Below are 26,780 nucleotides of genomic sequence, written 5' to 3' on the forward strand. Positions count from 1 at the left end.
CAGCGATCATCGCTCTGACCTCCCCTACTCGTCGGTGCTGGGCCCCGCCACCACCCGAGGTGGCTGGGGCACTTGGCAGGGGTTTAGGGGTTGGGGGGCTGGCTGGCTTCCCCACAGCCACACACACACACACACACACACACAGAGTGGGGTGCGTGCTGGGCCCTGCGACACGACGCACTGAGGGGTGCAACCTCCACCCCACCCCACCCCCTTCCCGCTCATCCGAATGGGCAGGTCACTCATAAAAGGAAAAAGCCGATGCCGTTTTCGTAAGAGGCTACAGCTTATCACGACGCTCCCTCTCCTTTCTGTTTGTTTGTCTACCTCATTTCGTTCTTAGTTCGCTTTCTCTATCCTCATGTACACGGAGCTCTCCCCTCCCCCCTCCCTCCTCCTCCCCAAGCACACACACACACGCACACATAGCAATGATATAGATATGATGAAGCACCTACGCCGTGGAACGTCCACCGCTTCGTCTCTCGCTGTCGCGCCTCCTCAGCGCAAAGGCGGCCCCGATGTGGCATCCTCTATCCCTCCCTTCCCCTTATCCTGTGCTGGTTCGCCTGCAAGTAAGCCGTTCACGAATCAGCGCGGATTGCGAAGGGCTGAGGGGGCAATATGTTCCCCTTTCCACCGAATGCCTTCACGATTTGCCTTCTCTCTGTTGTGACACCCGACATGAAGTGGTGGAGGTGGTCATCGGCTCGTCTTATTTTGTCCTTCTTGTCTCTGCTTTTGCTCTGCTGCCCCCCCCCCCACTCCTCCTTTTCGCTGTCTCTCTATCCCTCCACACTAGCCAATCTTCACAACCCCAACAAGCATCCGCACCACATTAGACATTAACGGGTCTCTGGTGTCTCCCTCTCTCCAGTGAAAGGTCGTACTGACTCTGCTACTGCATTCTTCGTTTTCAGTAGATTGTTTTCTCCTCAGCGCTTCGTCGCAGAGGCTGCGCCAACGAGTAGCGTTCCCCCCTCTTTCCCTCTTTTTTTTTCTGTGCTGACGGTGGCGACGAAAGCGTTGCTGTTGACATCATGGCCTACAGCCAATCGCAGCAGATGCAAAAGGAGTTCCGGCTGCCGATGGTGCCGGGACTGTCCTGTGGCGAGGAGATGATGCGCCGCAACTACGATCGTCGCCAGATACACGGTGTGAAGCTGGACTGCGCGACGGCGATCGCTGGCGTGCCAGCAGATCGCACTCTCACCGGCGGCAGTAGCGACTACCCCGGCTCCACGCTCAAGGGCGCCGTGATGGCCGTCGCGGAGGCGGCCAGGGCTGACGAGCAGGGCGCGGAGGACCCGACAGGCCGCGTGCTCCGCTACTACGGCTACTGCATCGAGCCAGTCTCGGACAGTGCACTGGAGACGGAGCGGGTGCGCAAGGTGATCCTCAACTTCTACCTGGAGGATGGCACGATGAGCGTGACGGAGCCGAAACAGGACAACTCCGGGTTTGCCTTTCCCGCCAACCTGAAGCGCCACATCGTCCCCAACCCGGACGGAACGCCGATCACCGCTGCACAGCTGAAGGTGGGTGGGTCGGTGTCCTTCTACGGCCGCACATACGAGCTGTACGACGCCGACCCCTTCACTCGGGCCCTGCTCAAAGAGGGTGGGGAAGAGGTGCCGCAGGCCATCGTGCCGCCGACGGACGTGTACACCACGATGCGCGGCCGCCCTGTGGCCAAGGCGCACGACGTCCCGTCCATCGCGGCGTCCAGCCCGCTGAACACGATGCTCTCGCCGGCCCAGGTACGGGCGACCCGGCAATTCCTCGAGTTTGACCGCAAGGTGCTGCGGTGCGACTGCACGTGGGACGACACGACGAGCCTCTACGGCACGAAGCACTTTCTCACGCTTTACTACTTCCTTAGCGACGGCAGTATCGCGTTCGTCGAGAAGGATGTGCAGAACAGCGGCCGCGACCCGTTTCCCAAGTTCTTAAGCCGCCAGCGCATCGCGAAGCCGACAAGCGCCTCCGGCAAGTTTGACTCCTCTTCTCTTGGCTCCGTCACCTTCAAGGAGGACGCGAACACCGTCTACTACACCGACGAAGACATCCGCATTGGAAACGTGCTCAACCTCTACGGCCGCCAGGTGAAGATCCACGACTACAACCAGTACACCCGCGACCACATGGCGAAGAAATTCGGCATCACAGCATACGCTCCCATTCCCGGCGCCACGCCGCCGCCGTTTGTGCCGCCGTGCTCGACGCGCCGCGAGATCTCCGAGGAGACGGTGCGCGAGCACCACAACGAGAAGCACGAGGAGCTTCGCCGCCACCGCTTCGCCAACTCTGTTGTCAAGTTTCTCGCCCGCCTGGACAACGGCAAAGAGGAAGACAAGGTGCGCCGCTTCGTGCTGGCCGTATACCTGGCCGACAACAGCGTCTCCATCTTCGAGCCCGTCATCCGCAACAGCGGAATCGTGGGCGGGAAGTTCCTGCAGCGCCAGAAGGTGCGCCGCGCCGATGGCGAGTACTTCCGCGCGGACGACTTCTACGTCGGCGCGCGCGTGGTGCTCAACTCGTTTCCGTTTGTCATCCTCAACTCAGACGAGCACTCGCTGAACTACATGGAGCACAACCCTGAGGAATTCGGTCACTCTGACATCAACAAAATCGTCCGAAAGATGCAAGCGATGCTGCAGAGTAGCACCACGGGTCTCGCCGAGGCGTTCCGCCTCGCCGATGAGAACCGGAGCGGCGGCCTCGACATGGAGGTGTTTCTGTCCATCATGAAGGAACTCAACCTCGACATCACCGAACAAGAGATCCTGACAGTGCTACGGTACTTTGACAAAAACAACGAGTCGTACGTCAGCTATGAAGAGGTGGCCAGCCGCATCATGCCCGAGGGCAGCGCGGTGGCGAGCGACAACCGTTCGTGGGAGGCTATCTACCAGGAGGGCGCCGATCATGCCACCGCGTCGTTCCTCGACGACCCCAAGGAGGCAGAGGAGAAGGAGCGCAAGAGCCGCGAAAACGCGGCGGCTTCTCGAGGTGCGACGGAGTTCCTCAAGCTCTACGATCAGCGCCGTCAGCTGTTCATGAAAGAGTTCCACGCCATCACCGACTACGCCAAGGACAGCCTGATCGGGTCTGATGAGTTTAAGATGTGTGCGCGGCGCAAGCTGGAGCTCTCCTCCATCTCCGACGAAGAGATGTGCGCGCTGGCGAAAAATCTCTTTCCTGTTGTGGCACCGCGCGTGTCGTACGAGGAGTTCATGCGCCTGCTGAACGGCACCTCCACCTACGCCCACACCGTCGCCGCCATCGCCTCTCACGGCGCTTCAAAGTAGGCTGGAATGTGGTGGGTGTGATATGGCAGCAGACGGAGGGGAGGAGAGGGGCACCGAGGCGGGTGCTTGCCCGCCTGTATCTCTAAGTAAGTGTGCGTGTATGTCCACAGCTACAAAGACACGATGTAAAGTACGAACACAAGAGCAGAAGCTGATGCGGTGCGATGCTTGGCAAGGTATCTCACTGGAGCCTAGAGCGCTACCCCCTTTCTCACGTCTCGCTCCGCCCCAGTGACTCCGCGGGAGAGAAAGGTGTCGCGCTTGTGATGATTGCAGATGTGCATGAGGTACGATGGCTGTCATCTCTGCGTTGTCCTCTTTTTTTTTTGGTGGGGGAGGGTCTTTTCATGTGCGTGTGTGTCTGTGTGGGGTTATTTTGAGTGTGTTTGTTGTCATGTTTCCACCGTTGCTTCTTGCGCCTGGTGTCCATATTTAGACCTCTGCTTCCCTTCTCCTCCCATCATCGTTAGGGTCGCTCGTCGTCCAGCAATGGCGATAGCCTTCTTCGATGACACCCCCTCACCTCTTCATCGACAGGCCAAGGGAGAGGGGATGAGGGCAAGGGTCGTACCGTCTTATATACATACGCACAGAGGGAGAGAGGGGGGGCGTGCGTGCACGTGACACTAGTCCTTTGTATTTCCTTCCTCTCCTCCTCCCTCACCCCCTCCCTTTCTCATCTATCTTTCTTGTATCTGTGGCTGTGGCTGTATGCCACTCGTCTTCATCGCGCCGCGGCGGATACGCGGGTAGTTCATGTATGATAGGGCATCTCTCTGTCCGCTCTACGGTGGCAAAGCATCAACGAGGAAAGCGGAATAAGGCCAGCGGACAAGTCACAGAAAAGCTCTCCAGGGTGGAGAGGGGGAGGGGTGCGGAATGGGCCGCGCGGCGGCGTTCGCGTGACTCCAGCTCCGCCATCCGTCTCCTCCTCTTTCCCCTGCCCTAGCAACACCCTCCGTACTCTTTCCTGTGATGATTTGTGTCGACGTGGAACGCATTAGGGGCAGTTTTGCGACTCATGCTTTGATCTACAGTCGATGCCTTTCGTGTGTGCGTGTGCACGTGCGCGCACGCTGTCCCGTAAGGTGCAGGCCGCCTATCTTGGGAACGGTCTTTTTCTGTGCCGCGTTGCACGCGCAGGGAGGGTGTGGGCCTCTGTCCGACTGTGCGTCCACCCCCCCCATCGCCACCCTCCGGCTCCTCTGCTACACCATCCTGAAAAGTCCACAGCGCCCCATCTGCACTTCCTCACGCGCAGCCCCCTACATCCTTTGCGTCCTCGCACACATCAGCTGCTTTTTTTTTCCTTTTCGGAATGCGCGTTACAAAGTTTGTGCTGCTGTGCCTGGCAGCAGCTCTACTGAGCGTAGTTATCGCACTTCCATCGATGCCCGCGCCAGAGACGGTTGCAGATTGCCTTGGTCTCGGGTTCGAGAAGGACGTAGTAAGCTGCCGTCTGTGCGCCAAGCTGCTCCTCGTGACGCAAAATGACGAGCTGCGGAAAGAGTGCGAAAGCTGCTGCACAGCAGACAAGGGTGGCGCGGCTGATGATGTCACCTACGTGTCCGCCCGCATCGAGCTCCGCGGTATTGCCCGTGCAACTGCGCCGTCGGAGATGAACTCTCTCGCCATCTTCAAGCGTACGCGCCGTTTAGAGCCCTACTTCAAGTACATCTCGTTTGTGGAAAAATCCTCAATGATGTTTCCGCAAGTGGTACTCGTTGGTAGCGACCCGAAGGATGACTTGACGATGCACATCACAGGCTGGTCTGCCGAAGCGCTCCACGATCTCTTTAGGAAGAAGATACGAGTGAACTGACCTCACCTTGAGGAATGGGGTGCTCTTGACCAAGAAGAGGAAGAGGCGGCGCTGACTGCCTTCTTGCGCCGACACTTCCTTCCCTCCTCTCCGTCGAAGGCACACAGGGAAAAGCACACGCCCACAAAAGCGATGCTCGGGGTTTCCATTCAGGATCATGCGCTCACGAAGGAAGCACGTGTGTCTCTCCTTTTTTCTTGTAGGTGGGTGCGTGTGCGTGGGAAGCGGAAGAGGGGAGACCGTCCGGGACGTGCTTCTGTCAAGCGGACTTGTCTCTGTGGCATCGGCAACCCTGCGAGAAGCTAATACACAGAGACGATGTGACCTCCATGTCTGCTTTTGTTTGCTTGCATTTTGCACTCCCGGACGACGAGGGGGGTGGAGGGTGCACCCCTCAGTGCGTCGTGTCGCAGGGCCCAGCACGCACCCCACTCTGTGTGTGTGTGTGTGTGTGTGTGGCTGTGGGGAAGCGAGCCAGCCCCCCAACCCCTAAACCCCTGCCAAGTGCCCCAGCCACCTCGGGTGGTGGCGGGGCCCAGCACCGACGACGTAGGGGAGGTCAGAGCGATGTATCGCTGCTGATGTCGCTGCCGAGGTTGTGGAGGGCGTGGCGCCGGAGCGGCCAGCGTGGCTCGAACACATCTCCCCCCTCTCCCTCCCCCTCCGGGGCCCTCACTCTGCCCAGCGGTGCAGGGAGCCTGCGCCACTCTCAAGGAGGGTGAGGCTGTGTAGCGCTTGGGACGGAGGCCGTACCCAGGTGACTGTGTTGGCGCAGTGCTGTACCGCGTATGCCTACCGCTGCCTCGCGCCAGGCCATGTGGGCCGGTGTGAAGGGGCCGGCTGGAGGGGAGTGGAGTGGAGTGCAGGTCGCGTTGCACGGGCAGAGCAAGGGGCACACGCTGAGGCAAAAGCGGAAAGCAATCTACGTACCGTCACATGGTTGCAGCACTATTCCGACCACCTCCACATATTACTTTCTGTCTGTCATTGCTCCCACTGTCCCTCCTCTCCCTTTCCCGCTGCAATGCCAGCCACTGCGTTTTTCTTTTTTGCCTCTCTCTGTGTGCGTGCTTGATTTTTAGTTTGTATTGAGCTTCGCCCCTCTCTTGATTGCGTGTGGTGGATCACCAAGTGCCCTCCTGCTTCCCAGTCTAACGCACTTACATACACTCGCGCCCGCACCCACACAGAGACGCACATATAGTAGCACAGCCTGCACGGGTGTCAGACCGCCTGTCCCTATTCCGAAGATTCTCCCTACTCTCTCGGCACACGCTCACGACGACACAGGGGGGGGGGCGTGTTCCCTGTCGAGAGTCGCTCGTTCACGGGGTAGCCGGCAGCTGACGCTCGTCAGCCGCCTCTCCTTGACACGCTCCTGTGTTTTCTCTCGTTGCATATAACCCTGCTGGTTTTCCCCTGCCGTCCGTCTATTCCTCCTCACAGATCCGTGCAGTCTCGCTATTCAACGAAACAAAATGATGCGCCGCGCATTGAGTGGTGCCGTCGCCGTCCGCGCGTCGGCGATGCGCAGTTATACGGACGCCCGCACGATCCGCAAGCCGAACCCATATGACCAGCTCGTCAACGCCGAGAACCAGCACTACGTGGAGGATCTCATGCGACAGTACGAGGCTGACAGCGCTCTTGTCGATCCCAGCTGGGTGCCCGTGCTGGAGGCAATTCGGTCCGGAAGTGACGATTCTCCGGTTGTGGCGACGTTCAGCCGCCCGACAGACGCCAAGTCATTGTCGGAAAAGCAGCGCCACGACAATATGCGCCTTTCGTGGATGATCCGCGAATACGAGCGGTTTGGCCACCATATGGCGAACGTGGACCCGCTCAGCGGCTACCACGCCGATAATCGTATCCTGGGATCTCGCACACTGGCGCCGGAGGAGTTCGGCTTCACCAAGGATGATCTGACGCATGTCTTCAACGTCACTTTTGGCGCCAGCCACGAGGCGACCTTTGTCAGCGGTGGCACTGCCATGACGCTGCAGCAGATTATCGATCAACTCCGCCGGCTCTACTGTGGACCGATCGGGTTCGAGTTCATGTCGTCGGGCTTCTTCGAGCTGCGCAACTGGTTCCGGCAGGAGGTCATGGACTCCCTGCAGCCCTTGCCAGCCGAGGAGCGTAGGCTTTACTACAACGACGTCGTGAAGGCCTGTGGCTTCGAGAAGTTTCTGCAGTTGAAGTACGCCACAAAGCATCGCTTCGGCCTCGACGGCGGCGAGGCGCTCATTCCGGCCTTGAAGGCCGCCATCCTCACGTCGAGCGACCTCGGCGTGCAGAGCGCGATCATCGGCATGGCACACCGCGGCCGCCTGAATGTCCTGGCGAACGTGCTGCGCAAGTCCCTGCGCGCCATCCTGAACGAGTTCGAAGGCCGCGTGGCGATCGAGGATGCGCACCTCACCGGCGACGTCGAGTACCATCTCGGCAAGCGCAAGCACGTGAAACTGCCAAACAACAAGTCCATCGAGCTGGACCTGCTGCCGAACCCCTCCCATCTCGAAGCCGTAAACCCGCTGGTGCTGGGTAAGGCGCGTGCGCGGCAAATCTACACGAACGACGTGGAGTGCACGGCGGTGCTGCCGATCCTCATCCACGGCGACGCCGCATTCGCCGGTCAAGGGTCGTGCTACGAGACGATGGGCTTCTGCGAGCTAGAAAACTTCCACGTCGGTGGCACGCTGCATTTGGTCATCAACAACCAGATTGGATTCACCACCAACCCGAAGGACTCGCGCGCCAGCGCCTACTGCACCGACCTGTCAAAGGTGAACAACGCCCCCGTGATGCACGTCAACGGTGATGACGTGGACGCGTGCGTGAAGGCGGCCAAGATTGCCGCACGCTTCCGCCAGCAGTTCCACCACGACATCATCATCGACCTCGTCTGCTACCGCCGCTACGGACACAACGAAACCGACCTGCCCGACTTTACCCAGCCGCAGCTGTACAACCAGATTCGCCAGCACCCCAGCGTCGTAGACATTTACACCAAGACCCTCATCAGGGACGGCGTGCTGACGGCAGAGGAGGCCAAAGCGAAGGACAAGGAATGGGAGGGCGTCCTGCGCCAGGCGTACGACCGCATGAACAGCGCACAGAACTTCGTGAAAGTCATGCCCGTGTTTGACCCCGAGAGCGAGAACACCTCGGCCGATTTGTCGTACGCGAAGATCGCTGCCACACGTGTGCCGCCGCCGGTTTCGGCGGTGGACACCGGCGTCGAGACTCAGACGCTACGCATGGCCGGCTTGCGCCTGGCGTCGATCCCGAAGGAGATGCAGAAGCCGCACCCGGTGGTGGAACGGACGTACGCGGCGCGCAAGAAGGGCACGGAGCAGGGGGACGCAATCGAGTGGTGTCAGGCAGAGCTCATGGCGTTGGCGACGCTCTCAATGCAAGGGGTGCCGATCCGGCTGACTGGCGAGGATGTCGAGCGCGGCACCTTCACCCAGCGCCACGCCGGCATTACGGACATGAAGACGAACCTCAAGTACTTCCCGGTGAAGACGCTGTCGCCTTCGCAGGCCCTCATCACAATCTCCAACAGCTCCCTCTCTGAGCTCGGCGTCTGCGGCTTTGAGATGGGGTACAACATGGAGAACACCCGCTCCATCACCATTTGGGAGGCCCAGTTCGGCGACTTCGCTAACGGTGCACAGGTGATCTTCGACCAGTTCCTCAGCTGCTGCGAGGAGAAGTGGAATGAGCACAGTAGCCTCGTCCTGTCGCTGCCGCACGGCTACTCGGGCGCCGGCCCCGAGCACAGCTCTGCTCGCGTGGAGCGCTTCCTGCAGCTGAGCGACGACGGCGACCGAGTGCCATCGGACTTTCGCCACTTCCCCAACGACCAGGCGCTCGAAATCCGCATCCGTCGCCACAACTGGCAGGTGACCTACCCCAGCACTCCGGCGAACTACTTTCATCTTCTGCGCCGCCAAGGACTCCGCGAATTTGCGAAGCCGCTCATCAATTTCTTCTCGAAGGCGCGCCTGCGTGCGCCGAACCTATCAAAGCTGTCCGACATGACTCAGGGGACCAGTTTCAAGGCGGTCATTGACACCGCACGCGCCAAGGACACGGTGGCCCGCAAGGTCGTGTTCTGCTCTGGCCAAATCGAGAGCATTGTGAATGATGCAAAGGCCGCCAGGCAGAAGGAGACGCCAGGCGTGCACGACGACGTCGTCCTCGTCACAGTCGAGCAGCTGGCTCCGTTCCCGTGGGAACAGGTGGCGGATGTGATGGAGAAGTACGCGCAGCGTAACCTCAACACGGAGTTTGTGTGGCTGCAGGAGGAGCCACGCAACATGGGCATGTGGACGCACATGCGGCCCCGCATGAACAGCCTGATGCACCATCTCGGCCTCAAGCAGAAGCGCATTAACGTCGTGAGCCGCCCGTCTGCAGCTTCGCCGTCCACGGGCTACGGCTCCGTGCACGTGGCGGAGGAGAAGAAGCTTATCGCGGAAACCCTCGCATGAAGCGTGTGAGAGCGCTCACGCGTGACGGCGCTTCATCTTGCTGGCGACTCCCCTCTTTGGCTTCGGTGCGGGCGTCTCTCTTTGCTCCCTTTCCGGTATCAGCCCCCACCCGCACTCTGCCAACTCCGCCATGCCTCTGCGTGCTTCTTTCGCATGTGCTTGTTGTTTTCGGCCCTCCCCGCTCCTCTCTCCCCTTAATCATGTGGTCGCTCGCCTGTTGACGGGTTCCACGTTTCTTTTTGGGTGTGCACCCTCCCCCCTCCCCACCACCGACACCTTTTTTTCTCACGCATATTTCATGAACAATTCAACGTGCGTCTGCGTGTGAGAGTAAGGGTGCTACTTTGTTGTTCTTGTGTGCCGTCTGCTTGGCTGTCCTCGTCTTTGTCTGTTCTCGTTGAAAGGTAAGGGGTGGGGGAAGGGGAGCACTCTCCGTGTGCTGGCGGTGAAGCTGGAACGCACCCACACAGGCACACAGGAAAAGAGAGAGGTCGGCGTGCCCCTGCTGCCCATCCCACACCCCACCCCGTACCCCTTACCCTTCAACGCACACCCACACACATCATGCTGCCGACGTCTGCTTTTACGTCGATCTGTGACGTGTTTGGCGCATGGGCGCTGGGAGAGGGGCATGTGTCTTTGGATATGTTGTTGTATTTTGTTGTGCTGCTTAAAGGGAGCGAAGCGGATGGACGATGCATTGATGTCGCCGGTGCTTTCTTCTGCCATCCCCGTGGACATCTTCTGAGCGATCTTTGTTGTTCTCAGGCGGTGCTCTTGTACCCCCTCGTCGCAAAATGAGTGTGACCGGACCCCATCCCGTGTCAACACAATCGCCATGATTAGGCGCGCCAGCACGCACGACGATCCTCCCCGAGCTTGCTTCCCCGGCTCGCGGGTCGACGTGAAGCCCCTCTCTCCCTCTCTTCTCCTTCCCTCCTCATGTAATATTCGAACGGTTCAAGCGAAAACGACGTCGTACTGAACGTCTCTCTCTCTCTCTGGTCTCATCTGTTTAAACGTTGGTGCGTTGTGCGCGCGTGCGTCATCTCGGACGGTGGCACTACATTATGGGCGTTGTTGCGGTTGTTGTTTTTTGATGCCTCCCCCTCCCCCTCCCCACCCCCCTCTGCCGGGATCCTTCACTCTCCTTCCTTCGACGCGTATGTTGCGCGTACGTGTTATCGGGCCCAGGCATAGGCGTACACAACAGTGCAACGCCGTGGTCCTGTGAGTTCTCTTCAAGGCGGAGGGGAAGTGGGACGAAGAGAACTGACGGCTCGAGCGGGCCCCGGAGGAAGGGAGCGGTGGAGATTGCTATGACTGGGATGGCGCTTGTCGCGGTGTTGCTTCCGTCCTTTGGCCGTGTTTCCCTCTCAACTCTTGTGTTTCCTTTTCCACGTAATTACAGAAGACTCCTGTGGACTGCAATGTGACAGTGGCGACGCACACAGGCGATAATGAAGGCTGTAAAAGACAGAAAACGAGGACAGAAGCCGAGACATGGAAAGCCGTCGGCGGAGGGTGGACGGACGGTTGGTCAAGGTGTTGGGCGGCTTTCTACCCACAAACCGGCGAGCATTGCAGAGAACTCTCACTGTTCAGAAGAAAGAGAGGCATGGAGAAGGGTGCTTGCCGTCAAGGATGGCGCTCTCTTCTCCCCGCCCCATCCCCGGTAGCTCATTCGTAGGAAAACATTGCCCTACCCGAATGCGCAAACACCGCCACCGCCGTATGCTTGCTCAAGTTCTTCTGTTTTCACAGGCCATTCGGATGCCGATGTCTACAGTGGCCTGGAACCTCTTCGCCCCACCGCGCCGCGCCCCACCCCACCCCACCCCTGTTCTGCGAGCGTAGGAATAGTGGACAAGTGTTCTGAATGGCCACGCTCTCGTAGGCTCCGGTTCGTGCAAGAGAGCCCCCTCCCTCTCCCCTCCGTCACTCTCTCTCTTTCTTCTCTCCGCTTTAGCAGGGTGTGCACGTACGCATGCACCCCGCTGAGTGTTCACTCGCAGCTTATCGTCATCGCGCGCTCCCATCGTCCAAAGACAGGTGCACCACACAATGGATGGTTCATGAGACTTCCGCGTCCCACACACGCCCCCCTCTCCTCCGACGAGACGCATTTCTTTGGCACCGTCGCTGCTGCCTGTCCACTAGGGTTTGTGTGCGCTGGTGTTTGTTCTCTCCCGTGGGAGAGGATCGATTCGGATACTTTGCAGAGGTAGCATCCCCACCACAGCAGCCACCGCTATATTCCCGTGTACCTCTCCTCCGCCCCCCCCCCACCACCACCCGTCCTCGTCTCCCCTGAGTCGAAGATGCCAACAGATCGCTCTCTATGGGTGGAGGACAAGTATGCACTGCGATGTCGCGGGTGTGGCAAGAAGTTCACGGTCTTTCGCCGTCGCCACCACTGCCGCAGGTGTGGTCAGGTATTCTGCTACGAGTGCCTCAACCCTCTACCAACAGCGGCCTCCACACCACAAAACATCGTCTTCAGCGTCTACCAGTGGTTTTCGCCGTCGCCGGCTACGCCGCTTAGCACGCCGACATCAGCCCAAGCGCGGAAGACTACTGAGAAAAATGAAGTTGTCGGCAGTAGCCGCGACGGGGCTGCGGCGGCGGCGGGCTCTACCGCCGCCGCAGCGGAGCTTTCTATGCGTCTGTGCTGTCGCTGCGCTGCCACCATTGCAGAGAACGCTGCGCGCGAAGCCTCGGTGTCGCATGACGAGTTTGAACCCTCTTCGCTTCCAGTCCACAGCACCGCCCCATTGGGGCCGATGATGCCGTCGCCCCTTATGCGGAGTGTGTCACTACCGTGCCCGCCGCTATCGCAGCTGAATACGCCATTGCGACTCAGCGGGAGGGGCCTTCCTGAAGGGGCGCCATCGCCCGCTCCACGGCGTACCCCGCCATCCTTCGAAGCGGCGCGCCAGTCGGAAGCCGAAGGCCCCCCTTACATGGCCCCCGAGTTGCTGGAAGGCACAGCAATGCATGCGGAGACAGCAGAGGAGCGCGAGGTCACGTACTCCATCGGCCGCGTTCGGCGTCCACCGCCGTCGGTCATGACGCAGTGGTGGAAAGCTCATCAAGAGGCTCTGACCAACAAGGAAGCGCGCACCTTCCCGGTGCAGCGGACAGGCCCGTGCGCATCTACGTTGGAGAGTGCCGGAGCACTTGTGCGGACGCTGAGCGGCCACGCCGACTTTCACGCGCGCTTCTTCCTGGAAGAAGATGTGACGCAGTCACCATCGGACCCCAATGGTGGCGTGATGGGGAGCGCAGCGGTCGTTCCTGTTGCTGCCGCTCCGGCGCCGCCGCGCGGATTCCTGGACGACTTCGGCGCTGTATGCACGACCCACCTCGAGGCGCGTATTCAGCACATGCTTCAATCTTATTTCCCTAACCTTGGCGGACCGCGACTGTGTTGCCACCTCGCTGATGTTGCCTGGCACATCGTGTGCCACACTGCTGTCGCCCTCGACGCCAATATTTTGGACCACTTGTCCAGCTTCTTCATCCTGGACCCCGCGCAGCCGGCACAGTGTATCGTGTACCCGGGCCTGGTAAACCGTCGACGTCTGCCTTCGAAGCGAGTCATGAGCCCGTGCGACCATCCGCGCGTGCTGCTGCTCGCGGGGCACCTCTCCTACCCAGTGCAGCCGGCCGAAGACCTCGTTGAATATGTGCGTTCTTACAGCGGCTACCTGGACAAGTTGTTCCAGCGGCTGGTGATGTGGCACCCCGACGTGATTGTTGTCGAGGGCGGCATGCACCATTACCTGCGCGCGCGCATCGAGGAGGAGGGCCAGATGCGCCTCGTGCTGGACGTTGGTCGTGACTTTCTCGTCCAGCTATCATGGTGCTTGCGTGCTGACATCATCGCTGACCTTCAGTACGTTGGCGTTGGCGACTTGGCCACCACAGCGCCGCTGGGTCACTGCACCCGCTTCGAGGTGCTCGAGTTGGCAGAGGAAGTGCACTGTTGCGGCTTCCGCGGCTTCGACGCGCTGTCGTTCCACACCCTCGTCCTCCGCGGCGGTTGTCCGAGCGGGGGCGTCGTTGCGCACGACAGCAGCGACGGCGAGCAGCAGTGGGAAACAATGGAGAAGGTGGTAAGGGAGGCAGTTGTCGTTGCCTATCATCTGGCTCTGCAGGCGCACGGCGCCGCTGCACTTGTACGCAAAGGTCTGCCTGTTTCCGTGAGTGGTGCAGCGCCGACCGCAGAGGAAGCCGCCGCCGCCGCCATCACAATGAATCTCGGATGCCACTTCCCGTCGTCGGTACAGTCCGCGTGCCGCGACGCCGCGAGTCCCGCTGCGCTGTCTGCCCTGAAGGACAACATCGTGGTGAACATTGTGCACATGGATGAGCTATTCGAGGGGGGATCCGGCGGCGGTGGCGGAGGTGCCGCCGTGAGCACACTGGCCAAGTCGCGGAGCACCGAGCTGTCCCTCGAGCGCGGCGCCTCTCGTGGCTCGCTCACGCTTTTCCAAGGTGGCTCACACCTCGACTTACCTGCCAGCGGCGCTGCATCAGCGTCACCCAGCGCTTCGCTGCTAAGCCCGCCTCTCGGACGCGCTGAGGCGCCAGCGACGAATGCCTACGCGGTGGTGCAGCAGAAATCCGCCTTGACCTTCTACGGTTCCGGAGACGAGAGCCTCTTTCACTTTCTGGTGAACCGCTGCGCCGGCATGGAGTCGCAGGTGCTCTACTTGCACGGCGCGCATCGAGTGAAGGTGATCACGTCGACCAGTGCACTTCTCCCCTCTGCAGCAGCCATACTCACTGAGAGCGGTCTCGCGGGCGTCTTGGGTGCTGCGCAGATGCTGGCGTTTCACAAGGTTGCATCGCGGCAGAGCGCTGCGAGGGCGCTGGCCGCGGCGGAGCCGCTGGACGCTCATGCATTAGCCGCCTTTGTTGCGCACCTGAAAGGATACTTTTCTCTTCGAATCCGCATGGCGGACGAGGATGCAGGGGTAGCGGCGGCGGATGCGGTGGTCGTGGCTGCCGCCCCGGTCGACGCTGTGGTGGAGGTCTGCGAGCCGCATCTCCTCAACCTCTCCACCGCCGCCTTCCTGGAGTGGGTGGTGTACGGCTGGATACCCGCGCTCTCGAGGCAATTTGCGCAGCCGAGTGTGCAGTTGCACTTCCAGTTCCATTCCCTAGGGATGGCTGCGCAGCGGCAGCAACCCGGTGCTACCAATGTCTCCGCCTACGCTAATACCGTGACATTCCTGGTAGAGGCAGTGCCTCTGTTTCGCATCGAGTACCCGCGAACCGTGATGCCGCGCGCCGCTCCCGCACCACAGGCAGAGGGTTCTTCTGAGGAGGATGCGATGAGCATCGTCGATTGTCTCTACGCCGGAGACGACGCCGAGGAAATGGAGGGTCTTCTCGCCGAGCTGCAGCAGGTGACCCGCGCATCCTTGGATCGGATGGAGCAGGTGGAGAACGCCAAGGCAAGTGTGCCGGCTGCAGCGTCCCCGGTAAACACTACACACGTTCCAGAAGACGCGGAAGGAAAGGCAGCCGCCGCCGCCAGGCCGTCTTCGATGCCCACCGTGGAGCGCTCCACGAGGGACTTGCACCAGCTCTCGGAAGACATACAGCACGCGCTCTCAGTCCTTCAAGATGCACGCCAGCGTGGGCATCCGGATGTGGTGCTTCTTCTTGCCAATATGCGCAGTCACCTGCTCCCCGCGCTGTTGGCCGCGTATCGCGGCTGGCACGTGGCGCAGCGGAGGGCCACCACGAAGAGTGCCGCCACTACCCCAGCAGACGCTGCCGCGGCTACCGCGCCTGAATACCCTTCTTGCCTTCGTCAGCTGGACGGATGCCTGTATCACAAGGAGCGTGCGCAGTGGATTCGCCTGGCGGAGCCATCGAGCATCCTCGCCGCAGCCCTGCTTCACCTCTATCGGCCCCTTCCACCCAGCACGCCTTGCACACCATTGATCACAAAGGGTGCAGCTGCCGGCAGGGAGTTTGAACTGAAGAAGCCTGTCGGCAGCGAAGCAGCAGCGGCGGCATCGGCCACACCCCATATCGCCTTTGCTGTGGAATGCACACACACTGCATCGTCGCCGGACATGAGCCCGGCCACGCGATCGGGGCAGCCGCCACTGCTGTCGATGGTAAGCCAGCTGTCACCAGCAGAGGCGCTCGCGGTGCTTCGCCATAGCGGCAGAGCAGATGCGGCATCGCCCACGTCGCTGAAGTGCACGCTCTCTGGGTATCAGTCGGTGGTGCACCTCGGCGTCGGCGGACCTGCTGGGCTCGCAGGTGGGGCGGTGGCGACGCTCAGCGGTGCCGCGAGTGTGGCCAGCATGATCGGTGGTGGCACTGGCAACGCGGAGCCCACCATCACCGTGGACGTGCTCTTCCCCCTCAGCTTTGCAGCCCTTCACGTGCTCTACACGGACGGCGCTCCCTTTGACATCTGTGCAGCGCTGGTGCGGTGTCGGCCCTTCAGCACCGACGGCGGCAAGTCGCATTCGAGATTCTTTGTGACGCAGGACGGACGCTTTCTCATCAAGTCCGTGAAACCGATGGAGCTGCGCCACTTCCGAGAGTGGGCACCCCGCTACTTTGCAAGGATGGAAGAGCACTACACGTCGTTGCAGCGGGCGCAGCAGCCGCAGCCGTCTGACGGTGAGACCTGCGCGCACCTGTTTGAGGCGCAGTCAACGCTGGGAAAGATAATGGGCCTCTACACCGTTCACGTGCAAGGTTCGCGCGGCAGAGCTTCGGCGTCGCCCGCCACGTCCTCCGGCGCAGGGCTTGGCGACACCACACCGCAGCTGTGGGGCCTCCTCACGGACGGAACGCACTGCTTCATGGTGGTCGAGCAGCTTCTTTTTCAGCGACCAGTGCGGGAGAAGTGGGACCTGAAGGGCAGCCAGCGCAACCGCACGACAGAGCAGACGGCTGCGGTGCGCCTTGACGTCGACCTTGTTCAAGAGCGTCTACGGCTGGGCAACTTCTTCTTTTGCACGCCGGAGGCGAAGAGTCTATTGATGGACCACCTCTCCCGCGACACCGCGCTGCTGGCTGACAGCGGCATCATGGACTACTCGCTCATGGTCTCTGTCGGCGACGGCAGCGTGTGCGTGGGCATGATCGACTTTTTGCACCCGTACTCATCCGCTAAGGTGCTCGAGTCGAAGATGAAGTCTAGCCTAGACACAATGCTCGGCTACACCCGCCGTGACCCAACCATCATCGATCCAGCAAGCTACGCGGCGCGGTTTATGCTCTGGATGGATGGCTACTTCAACGGCGTCCCAGATCGGCTGTTCCCGCTTACCAGTGTGCGGCAGCTGAAGGAAGACCAGGAAAGCGGTGTGGTCGAAAAGCGGCCCCACCTCCCACCTCTGTCCAGTGAGACAGCGAAGAGGTAGGCCAGCGGAGGGGATGGGGCGATTTATGCGTCTCCATATATGTGTGTCTGGGAGTGGGCACCCCTCCCCCACTACAACAACCACCAGCGATGTACCTCCTCGCTGCTGCCTCCACCTTTGTTTTTCTCTGATGTCTTGCTTGAAGCACCACATGAAAGAGTATGTCGACGTCATGGTCGCAGTGGGGGGAGGGACGCACATACGTGTCCCGCTCTACCGCTGGCACGCGGTGAGTACCCCCCCCACCCCCAACAGGTCCATGAAAGTAAGGAACATCCTCTATGCTGTTGCGCTTCGAACCCCTTCTTCGCTTCATTCGCGCCTCACCACTCCCACCCTTTGGCTCCTCTTTCACGACTTCTTATGTGGCGGCACCACCTCCTGCTATCTGCTCCTTACGTATGGTTTTTGGTTTCTTGCTAGCCTCCTGCACGCGCCACCCTCCCCACCGCTGGTTTCGCCGCCTGTCTTCGACCGGCTTCGTCGACGGCATGCATCCGTTTCTGCTTCGTTTCTCTCCTGGGTGTGCGTAAGGCACGCGTCTGCCTGCGCCACCGATACGGTTCGCATTTTGGCTTCTGACAGCGATGGAATCGGCTGTGGCATGCACGCCCAGCTCCACCGCTCACCTCCCCCCACTCCCTTCTCCCCGGCCATCGATTGCAGGCATATGCACCGTCCCTTTTTTTTTTGGGGGGGGGGTCTGAACGCCCCTCTCTTCGTCGTGTTTCGTGACGTGTCGTTGATATGAAGCATAGTGCAGCATCTGTGACAGCCAAGGCCGCACTCACGACTTCTTCCAAGTCATTTTCAAGATGGGAAGGGAGGTCGACATCATGTGCGCTAACCCGGTCAAGTACTCGGTTATCTCACGCGTGTGTGTCCCGTCGCTCTACGAAGACGGCGTCCAAAACCGACCCACTGACACCGATGCGGCGCAGCGCGAGGTCTAGGCTTACGACGCTGCTCTTGAGGTGGCCACTCAAGTTGCACAGCTTCACGTGTATCGGCGCCTAGCAAACGATTGCTACATCTTTCTTGCCGCCACGCTCAACGCGCAACAGGATGGGGCACATCGCGAAGGTGCTAGGAGCAACTGCGTGCGGGGTGTGAGCATGGCAATCTTCAGCGGCTACATTTCAGCATCTGGCGCATTCTGCGTGATTGTCGGGGGCTCCTGCTCCTTGTGACGCTAGTCGTTGACATGTACATCCTCCTAGCACTCGCTTGCTTCCTCGCAGCACGAACGCGAGGCTATGTGTACAATGAGGCAGTGTGTGTCCGCGTAAGTGCGTGTGCTGATGTGCTCTCATGTTCACGGTCATGTCTGTGTTGCCCGTCTGACGCGTCGCATCCATCTTGTTTTGTGCGCGCGGTGTCGGCTGCCACGTCGCGATCGTGCGTTATTTTCCTCTGGCGGTGCGCCTACAGCTCCCTCTTTCCCTTTGCTGGATACTAGATGTGCATCTGCTGAATCGGTATGTTCGTGTGTCGTCGGTAGGCGTCTCTTCCTCCCCTCGGTGTCGCGCGTTAGTTTGCGAATGCCTGTCCGTGAACCACACCGCCTCCACGCATGACCGCTGGTGCCAACTTGTTGCACGGCACACCACACGGAACTGTGCAAGCTGCTTCGGTCTCTCTTTGACAGAGTTCAACACACTGCCTCCTCCGCTGTCGATGCGAACCCTTCCATGCCACTCGTGAGTAACGGTCGAGCCTCCTTGTCCCTTGTCCTCTCTCCGCCACTCTTGCTGTTGCCACTCCTCTGTGCTCCATGCCTGTTCGATGCAGCTTTTTCCTCAGCGCTGTGCTCGGCGGCGGTGTTCCCCTCCCCCTCCCCGCACCCACCTCGTCCATTCGTCGACGTGTGTCGCCTCTTTTCTGCATATTTCTTTTCCCTTCTGCTTCACAGACGTGCGCACAAGCTCTCCCGCTGTCCTGTCGTCGTTTTTTTTTTTGCCCTGAACAACTCGTCTGCCGCATTGCTGCACCGAAGAGTTCCCATCACGAGACACGATTGAATCCACCAATGGAATCGCGTACAAAATTCAAGGCAGACACGCCCGTGCAACTGCCACCAGCCATCGACCCGGTGCGTGAGCACTACCCGTTCTGCATTGTTTGGTCGCCTATTCCGGTTCTGTCGTGGATTCTGCCGTTCGTGGGTCACACCGCCGTATGCGACAGCCAGGGCCGCATCTATGACTTCCAAGGGGCATACCGAATTGGGCAAGACCGCATGCTGTTCGGCAACCCCGTCAAGTACTGGGACGTCTCCCGCGACTACATCCCGTCCTTCTACAACGCCGATCAGCATAACTCGGCAGAGAGGGAGGAGGCAGTGAAGCGTGAGGTGGCCGCGTACGATGCAGCCCTCATGTCCACCATCAGCCATTTCCGCCAGACTGAGGTGTACAACTTTTTCACGAACAACTGCCACTCTTTCGTGGCGGCGTCGATGAACGAGCAGCAGCTCAAGAAGCAGCACATGGGGATCGTGAGTATCGCGATTGGGATGATGAGGCATGGTCGCTACATCAGCTTTAGCCGCTTCCTGAAGGCGCATCTGCCCTCGGTCCTACTCGTCGTCATCATCCTCATCCTCGCCACCCTGCTGTAAAACTCTGTGCTGCTCCGCTATCGATTAGGTACTTTGCTTCCTATGCTTTAACATATATCCCGTGTTCTGCCCGTGCAACGCGAGCTGCACGCCACTCCACTCCCCTCCAGCCGGCCCCGTCACACCGGCCCACATGGCCTGGCGCGAGGCAGCGGTAGGCATACGCGGTACAGCACTGCGCCAACACAGTCACCTGGGTACGGCCTCCGTCCCAAGCGCTACACAGCCGCACCCTCCTTGAGAGTGGCGCAGGCTCCCTGCACCGCTGGGCAGAGTGAGGGGCCCGGAGGGGGAGGGAGAGGGGGGAGATGTGTTCGAGCCACGCTGGCCGCTCCGGCGCCACGCCCTCCACAACCTCGGCAGCGACATCAGCAGCGATACATCGCTCTGACCTCCCCTACGTCGTCGGTGCTGGGCCCCGCCACCACCCGAGGTGGCTGGGGCACTTGGCAGGGGTTTAGGGGTTGGGGGGCTGGCTCGCTTCCCCACAGCCACACACACACACACACACAGAGTGGGGTGCGTGCTGGGCCCTGCGACACGACGCACTGAGGGGTGCAACCTCCACCCCACCCCTCGTCGTCCGGGAGTGCAGCGTTACAGCTGAAATTGCAAAGACCTGCGTAGCATTCGCATTTTCAGCTATTATTCGCAACTTTCACTCCATCTTTTCTGTTTCCCTTACGACGCCATCGCGCATGTACACCTCATCCGACCACTGCATCAAAGCGGTGGTGCTCGTAATGGAAGGGGTGGGAGTCCCACTACCGGTCCAGCAACAACGAGCTGCATTCCTGTACTACAAAACCTCCTCAAGTAGCATGAGCCGCGGCATTCCCTGGGCGTGAGGGTCAGCAATCCCTCTCCCTGCCCGTGTATATTCCCGCTAGAACTACTGTCAGCCGCTGCAGGCAGCTCTCGTGTTTGTGCGTGTGCGTGTGCCGCTGAATGATGCACTCATCTGTGTTGGTCCAAACAGTTTGACTGGCGCATGAGAAGATACACATGCAAATCACCTTTCGGCTGACGTGCGTGGCACGGGCGCGTGTGCGGGCTGCCGTCGGCTGTCCAGCCGCGTGCGCGTTGGGGCGGAAAGGGCCCCCTCTGGGGCTGACTATGCCGCCCGGTGGTGGGCCTGGGAGGCCGCGGCAGGGTCGGGTGGGGGGGGTGGGTGGCAAAAGAAGCGAGCGGCGGGAGAGGGGTGGCCAAGGGCCGGGTGGGGGGGGCGGCGGAGGAACGCCGCGCACGCGAAGCACCTGGAGGCGAAAAAAAAAAGGGCGCGCGGGGCCCGCAAAAAGCCGCCCCGCACGCGGCGAAGGGCGGAAAAAAAAATTGATCGACTATAAATCCCAAGAAGCGTCCTTGCGAAACAACGGGATGTCGACCTCCACAACAACAGCCTCGCCGCACAGCACACAGTCCTGCTGCGCGAGCTGGTGAACGTCGCTGATGCCGTCGAGTACGTGCGGCGCAATGCCCTCGTCAGCCAGGAACCTCTCGAGGCCACCCATAGACTCCAGCCGCGACACAGCGCAGGCCTCGTGCACGACGTGACCGCAGTTGGGGTACACAAAGTACGGCGTGCTGCTCTGCAGCAGTGTGCGGTGGCAGAGTGGGCAGCGCTGGCTCGCCGTGATATATCCAAACTGTTCGCGCGCCTGCCGCAGGTCCTTCTTCACGTCCTCGGCGGTCTGGTACACCTCGTCCTGCGTTCGGCTAAGTTGCCGCTTCTGATCCGCGTAGGCGTCGAAGTACTCGCAGATGACGTCCCGAAAATCGTCGATGAGATTCACGTCCTCGATCTTACGGAGGACATCCTCAGTGCGGAGAACGCCGCCGGATTCCTGCACGACCGCGAGGGCCGCGGCAACGTTATGGCTGGCGAGCGCCTGCTCCGCAGTAAGCATCCACAGTTGGCGAAGCTCGTCGTTGCCGACTTTCCCGACAAGTCCGCGCAGCGTGTCTTCGGCGGCGACAAGCCCCGGCAGCACATCCTTGTCCTCTGACCGCGCGGCCACGCTCGCGTCCTCGTCAGCGCTGCCGCTGCCGCCGTTGCGCCGTTCGTGAGGCGCGTACAGGGCGGTAGTGACGGCGTCGCGGTAGAGATGCATGTGCTTGTATAGGGCCACTGCAGCGGTCGTGCAGCCGTGCTTCAGGCACATGCGCAGTGCGTACCCCGTGTCAACGAAGAGTGAGGTGCTGATAAAGTCGTCGAGGCGAACGGCATCGTGCGTCTGCGCAAGCAGGCGGACGTAGTAGTTATGCACTGCACCCGAAGAGCAGTCGTAACGGTGAATGCACTGATCGAGCAGCACCACCACCTGATGCTCCGTGTTGTCGGCCACCTCGTTCATGGAGACATCATAGCGCACAAACGACGGCATTAGCCGCTCCATCTGCAGAGGAAGCACCCGGCCCGCCCGCGCTTCCTTAGTGAGCGCACGCAACAGCGCCGTCGTCAGGGCCACCGGTCGATGCTGGATCAGTACGGACGTAAACTCATACCAGGGCTGCAAACGGGCAACAGATCCGTGACACGCGCCGAGGGCCTTGACAGCCTCGTCAAACTGCTGCTGAACGATGTGGGAAGCGACAACGTAGCGTGTGTGTTGCATTGCCTTGGCGAATATCAACGCGCTCTCGGGCCGGCCCTGTTCCTCCAGCAGGCGCAACACCAGCTCATACACCGCCTTCTCCTTCAGGAAGACGCCGCACTGCTCCACTGTGCTCAGCAGGAACTTGTGAAAATCCGCCTCAGCGGCTGCGGACGCTGGGGCAGTGCGCGCGATCTGGTCGAGTTTCGCGAGCATGAGAATCACAAACATGCTCGTCAGCTGCGGCGCCCAGTCGTCCAGCGAAGCGAGATGCGACAGCAGAAACTGGAAGCGAGCCTCCACAAACGCGGTGCGCACGTTCGTGTTCCGGTATGTCGTCAACAGCGCGTAGATGTCCTCGAACCAGTCACACTTGGCGAACTGGGCAATCGCGTGGCGAGTGGCTCCGCAGTCGAGGAAGAACTGGCCGCAGTGAAACAGACAGAGGTTGCGCTGAGTGTCCGAGTAGAAGGCAAGGCGGCACGCCGCATCCATGTAGCGCTTGCGCACCGCCAAGGGCACCTGCGCATCACGTCCGCGCTCGAGAAAGAGGCGCCACTGCTGGTGCGCCTCGTCCTCGATGAGAACTTCCCAGAGATGCGTGCGGCTGAAGAGGAAAAATCGGCGCGCCTCGGCGTCGTGGATGACGCCGCACAGCTCAGAGGACGGCGGCGGCGATGCCCGGAACGGGTCGAAGCGGATCCGCTGTGCCACTTCAGCAGGCAGCGGCGGTGTGAAGCGCTCCACCGCGCCGCCGCAATCGGCAGGACTGCGCCACGACGCTCCCGGAGGTTGGTGTAGCACGATGCACCGCTGCGGGTAGAGCACAATCATGTGAAACGCTGTCGGGGCCACTGCGATGGGGACGGCCGACGGCGGCAGCGCGGCCCTGTCCACTCCAGCCCCGGCCGCGTCCGTGCTGTCTGCGACTTTAGCGAGCGAGAACGACTGCTCATTCACGCGCGCCCCCGCCTCACCCACGGAGGGCACGGATGTCTCGGGGACGGACGAAGTTCGAAAGAGCAGCCGCTCGTTTTCGTCTACCATGTCAGTCGAGACGTCGCGGTCAAACAGTCCATGAACAACACCAGCGGCGCTATTCCACACGTACGACTGCGGCGCGGCGGCATACGAACCACGGTAGAGAAGCACCCGCCCGTTCGCCACCGGCGCCGAGGCGGAGCCTGCGTACAGGGGCACCGTCTGCGTGCGCAGCTTGACGGTGCCCGAACGGAGTGCGTGAAACAAAGGCGCCGGAGCGGCAATGCTGCTGCTGTGTGCTTCGTGCAGATTGATGGCTGTCGAAATGAGAAGAACGCAGCCGCCGGCCCCCGTCGCCGCGAACGCGATGGAGCGGATCGGGAAGGCACAGCTTGCTGGAGACGGCAGCGACCAAGCCAGCACAGCTCGCATCTTCAGCCGGTTGGGGCTACTGCTGCTGACCCACACATGCAGAGCAAAGATGGCACTGCCCTTGTTCACCCCCATCAAGTAGCTCCACTCGGCCGCGCCAGCTGTTGACGAGCCTTGCGTCGTGGAAGCAGAGATGGCACGGGCTGCCGACGCTTCCGGGTAGTCGGCGGGTGCTACCCCATAGCTGTCCTGTGGGAGCCAACCCACGCACTCACCGACGACGACATCCTGAGACCCTTGCACAACGGTACCGAGAACGTCCGTCGCTTGTAGCTGAGCGGTGGCGCACATGCGTGCGTCGAACGTGTTCTGCACGCTCACCTCACCGTCAGAGGCAGTGACCACAACGTAGGTGCCCTGGGGATGCACAAAGACCTTGTGAGGGTTACGCACGACTGTGCGGAGCAGCACCCGGTCTTCCTCAGCGTCGCGCACCTCCAGCCGCCCACTGCGGCGCAGCACCGCCAAAACGCCACCCTGGCAATCGGCATCCTCGATAGCGTCCTGGCTATCAGAGAGGGGGTATGAGACAAGCTCGAAATGCGGTGCGACGGGGTCATGCAAGGCTTCAACATGACTCCGGCTGTTATGTGGCACCGCTTGCGCCATTGCCGTCCGCTGCACCTCTGCCCGCTTGTGTGCTGTGTAAGATCCGATTCGCGTCGATGTGAGCCTTGCTTGAGAACACTTCCTCTCGGTACAGGCCTTTCTATCGAATGCGTGACTGCCCGTGAGGTACGCGCCACCTGTTCTGGCTGGCAGCGCCACGGTAGGGCACACGCGGCGACTGCACAAACGGAGAGACACAGCTATGAGGGTGCCCTTGTGTACCACCTCCAGAGCTGAGCAACAGAGCTCACACGCCAAACGAGCAGCCGCAAAACCGGAAAGCGCGAACAGCGAGCAAACCCTTGCGATACGAACCCCTCAGAGAAGAGGCGCACTACTGGCCAATATGTGACACTGCAAAACTACAGAGAGTGGCGAGGATCAAATACGCACCACCTACGAAAGAGCAGTCTTCACCACCGCTTACCCAAATCAAAGAGCCCGCTTGAGTGCTCACTGCACCAATACGTGTTCTATCGAGTTCACTCAACAGACTAGGAAAGCCCCGCATCGCGAATTCATCAAGCCAAAAAGAGGGATGAAGAAGCACACATTAGAAGAAGCACAAGATTTGCGATAGTTGCAGCCATTCATACGAGGGGTGCGCAGATGGCTGCATATGCAGTCCGGTTGACCACTTCGGTGACATCATATTCTGCCGACAACGACACAGAGCACAGGAGCGCATCGGCATTCTTATCAACACTGCCCCAGCACACACCCCATAACAAGCATGACCTTCACCGCTGTAACAGCGACCACAAACGATACATTACAAATAACATAAAAAAATCATTCACTAGATCACTGGTTCCCACGACGCCACACCCGACACGTACAACGAGCGAAAAGATCACACCACCACACAACCACAGAACAACACCCGCACCGCGTCAGTGTGAGCTGAGTTGAGAAATGCTATGACCTCATGCAGTGCTCGGACTGACAGGAAACTATGTGAATAGTATTCATCACGCGCATGCGCCTCGCGCAGCGGCGAAGTGGCAGGGGGTAGCGGTGAGAAGGCAAGCGGCGCGGCACCCCGTCGCGCCGCATCTAGGAGAGTTGATGCTCCCACCCGCTTAATGGTGGGGAGCGGTAGGACTCAATGCACTCCGTTCACGCACGTCGCAGCGTGCGGCCCGGCGGCGGCGCCGCCACGCAGTGGCAGCGTCTCAGACCTGTTGAGTTTTGTTTTCTTGGCTCAAAATGTGCGCTCATAGCCTCGCTCGCGCACAAGAATTGTTTCTCCATCAGGGCCACCACGCACACGCGGCTGGACAGCCGACAGCAGCCCGCACACGCGCCCGTGCCACGCACGTCAGCCGAAAGGTGATTTGCATGTGTATCTTCTCATGCGCCAGTCAAACTGTTTGGACCAACACAGATGAGTGCATCATTCAGCGGCACACGCACACGCACACGCACACAGCAGCACCCGCACCGCGTCAGTGTGAGCTGAGTTGAGAAATGCTATGACCTCATGCAGTGCTCGGACTGACAGGAAACTATGTGAATAGTATTCATCACGCGCATGCGCCTCGCGCAGCGGCGAAGTGGCAGGGGGTGGGGCAGCGTGCGCTCTGGCACAACAGGACAGGGAGTTGCGTGGGATGGGGCACCCACCATTCCAAGGGAGTTGTGCGGCGGCCTAGAAGAGAGGGTGTGCGGCAGAGACACCCCACGCGGACGCACGCGCGCACACGACGGCAGTGACAACGCGGTGTCGTCGCGGCAGAGCTCGCGAAGCGCCTTCGCTCTCGCTGTCTTTGTCTTTCTTGAACTTTCGGGCGTGCTCTGTCACTGACAGGTGTAAAGACAGGTGCCAGACAGGTCAAGATGAAGCTGCCGCCCGCGCCATCGCTATCGCCCCTTCACCCACAAGCATGCACGCAAGCCCTCCGCACCCGACAGCACCGCGTCAGTGTGAGCTGAGTTGAGAAATGCTATGACCTCATGCAGTGCTCGGACTGACAGGAAACTATGTGAATAGTATTCATCACGCGCATGCGCCTCGCGCAGCGGCGAAGTGGCAGGGGGTAGCGGTGAGAAGGCAAGCGGCGCGGCACCCCGTCGCGCCGCATCTAGGAGAGTTGATGCTCCCACCCGCTTACTGGTGGGGAGCGGTAGGACTCAATGCACTCCGTTCACGCACGTCGCAGCGTGCGGCCCGGCGGCGGCGCCGCCACGCAGTGGCAGCGTCTCAGACCTGTTGAGTTTTGTTTTCTTGGCTCAAAATGTGCGCTCATAGCCTCGCTCGCGCACAAGAATTGTTTCTCCATCAGGGCCACCACGCACACGCGGCTGGACAGCCGACAGCAGCCCGCACACGCGCCCGTGCCACGCACGTCAGCCGAAAGGTGATTTGCATGTGTATCTTCTCATGCGCCAGTCAAACTGTTTGGACCAACACAGATGAGTGCATCATTCAGCGGCACACGCACACGCACACGCACACAGCAGCACCCGCACCGCGTCAGTGTGAGCTGAGTTGAGAAATGCTATG

At 60.6% G+C, this 26,780-nt stretch overlaps 5 protein-coding genes and 1 pseudogene across 6 annotated transcripts; 5 read left to right on the forward strand and 1 right to left on the reverse strand.

The window, feature by feature from the left end:
- Window positions 1-1,040: 1,040 nt before the first annotated feature.
- LINJ_27_0720 (conserved hypothetical protein) lies at window positions 1,041-3,311 on the forward strand (the record flags this gene model as incomplete). Its single annotated transcript, XM_003392609.1, has 1 exon — window positions 1,041-3,311. One exon carries the CDS (start codon window positions 1,041-1,043, stop codon window positions 3,309-3,311), a length of 2,271 nt encoding a protein of 756 aa, XP_003392657.1.
- A 1,318-nt stretch (window positions 3,312-4,629) lies between these two features.
- Window positions 4,630-5,439, forward strand: LINJ_27_0730 (annotated as a pseudogene). Its single transcript has one exon. A coding segment is annotated over exon 1 (810 nt).
- Window positions 5,440-6,611: 1,172 nt separating this feature from the next.
- LINJ_27_0740 (putative 2-oxoglutarate dehydrogenase subunit) lies at window positions 6,612-9,632 on the forward strand (the record flags this gene model as incomplete). The annotated part of the gene is made up of 1 exon (XM_001466292.2): window positions 6,612-9,632. The coding sequence occupies one exon, from the start codon at window positions 6,612-6,614 to the stop codon at window positions 9,630-9,632; it is 3,021 nt and encodes a 1,006-aa protein (XP_001466329.2).
- A 2,321-nt stretch (window positions 9,633-11,953) lies between these two features.
- Window positions 11,954-17,038, forward strand: LINJ_27_0750 (putative phosphatidylinositol (3,5) kinase; the record flags this gene model as incomplete). Its single annotated transcript, XM_003392610.1, has 1 exon — window positions 11,954-17,038. The coding sequence occupies one exon, from the start codon at window positions 11,954-11,956 to the stop codon at window positions 17,036-17,038; it is 5,085 nt and encodes a 1,694-aa protein (XP_003392658.1).
- Window positions 17,039-19,067: 2,029 nt separating this feature from the next.
- Window positions 19,068-19,658, forward strand: LINJ_27_0760 (conserved hypothetical protein; the record flags this gene model as incomplete). Its single annotated transcript, XM_001466293.1, has 1 exon — window positions 19,068-19,658. The coding sequence occupies one exon, from the start codon at window positions 19,068-19,070 to the stop codon at window positions 19,656-19,658; it is 591 nt and encodes a 196-aa protein (XP_001466330.1).
- Window positions 19,659-20,998: 1,340 nt separating this feature from the next.
- LINJ_27_0770 (conserved hypothetical protein) lies at window positions 20,999-24,274 on the reverse strand (the record flags this gene model as incomplete). Its single annotated transcript, XM_001466291.2, has 1 exon — window positions 20,999-24,274. One exon carries the CDS (start codon window positions 24,272-24,274, stop codon window positions 20,999-21,001), a length of 3,276 nt encoding a protein of 1,091 aa, XP_001466328.2.
- Window positions 24,275-26,780: the final 2,506 nt, after the last annotated feature.

The sequence above is a fragment of the Leishmania infantum genome, chromosome 27, assembly GCF_000002875.2.
Source record: "Leishmania infantum JPCM5 genome chromosome 27".
Lineage (NCBI taxonomy): Eukaryota > Euglenozoa > Kinetoplastea > Trypanosomatida > Trypanosomatidae > Leishmania > Leishmania infantum.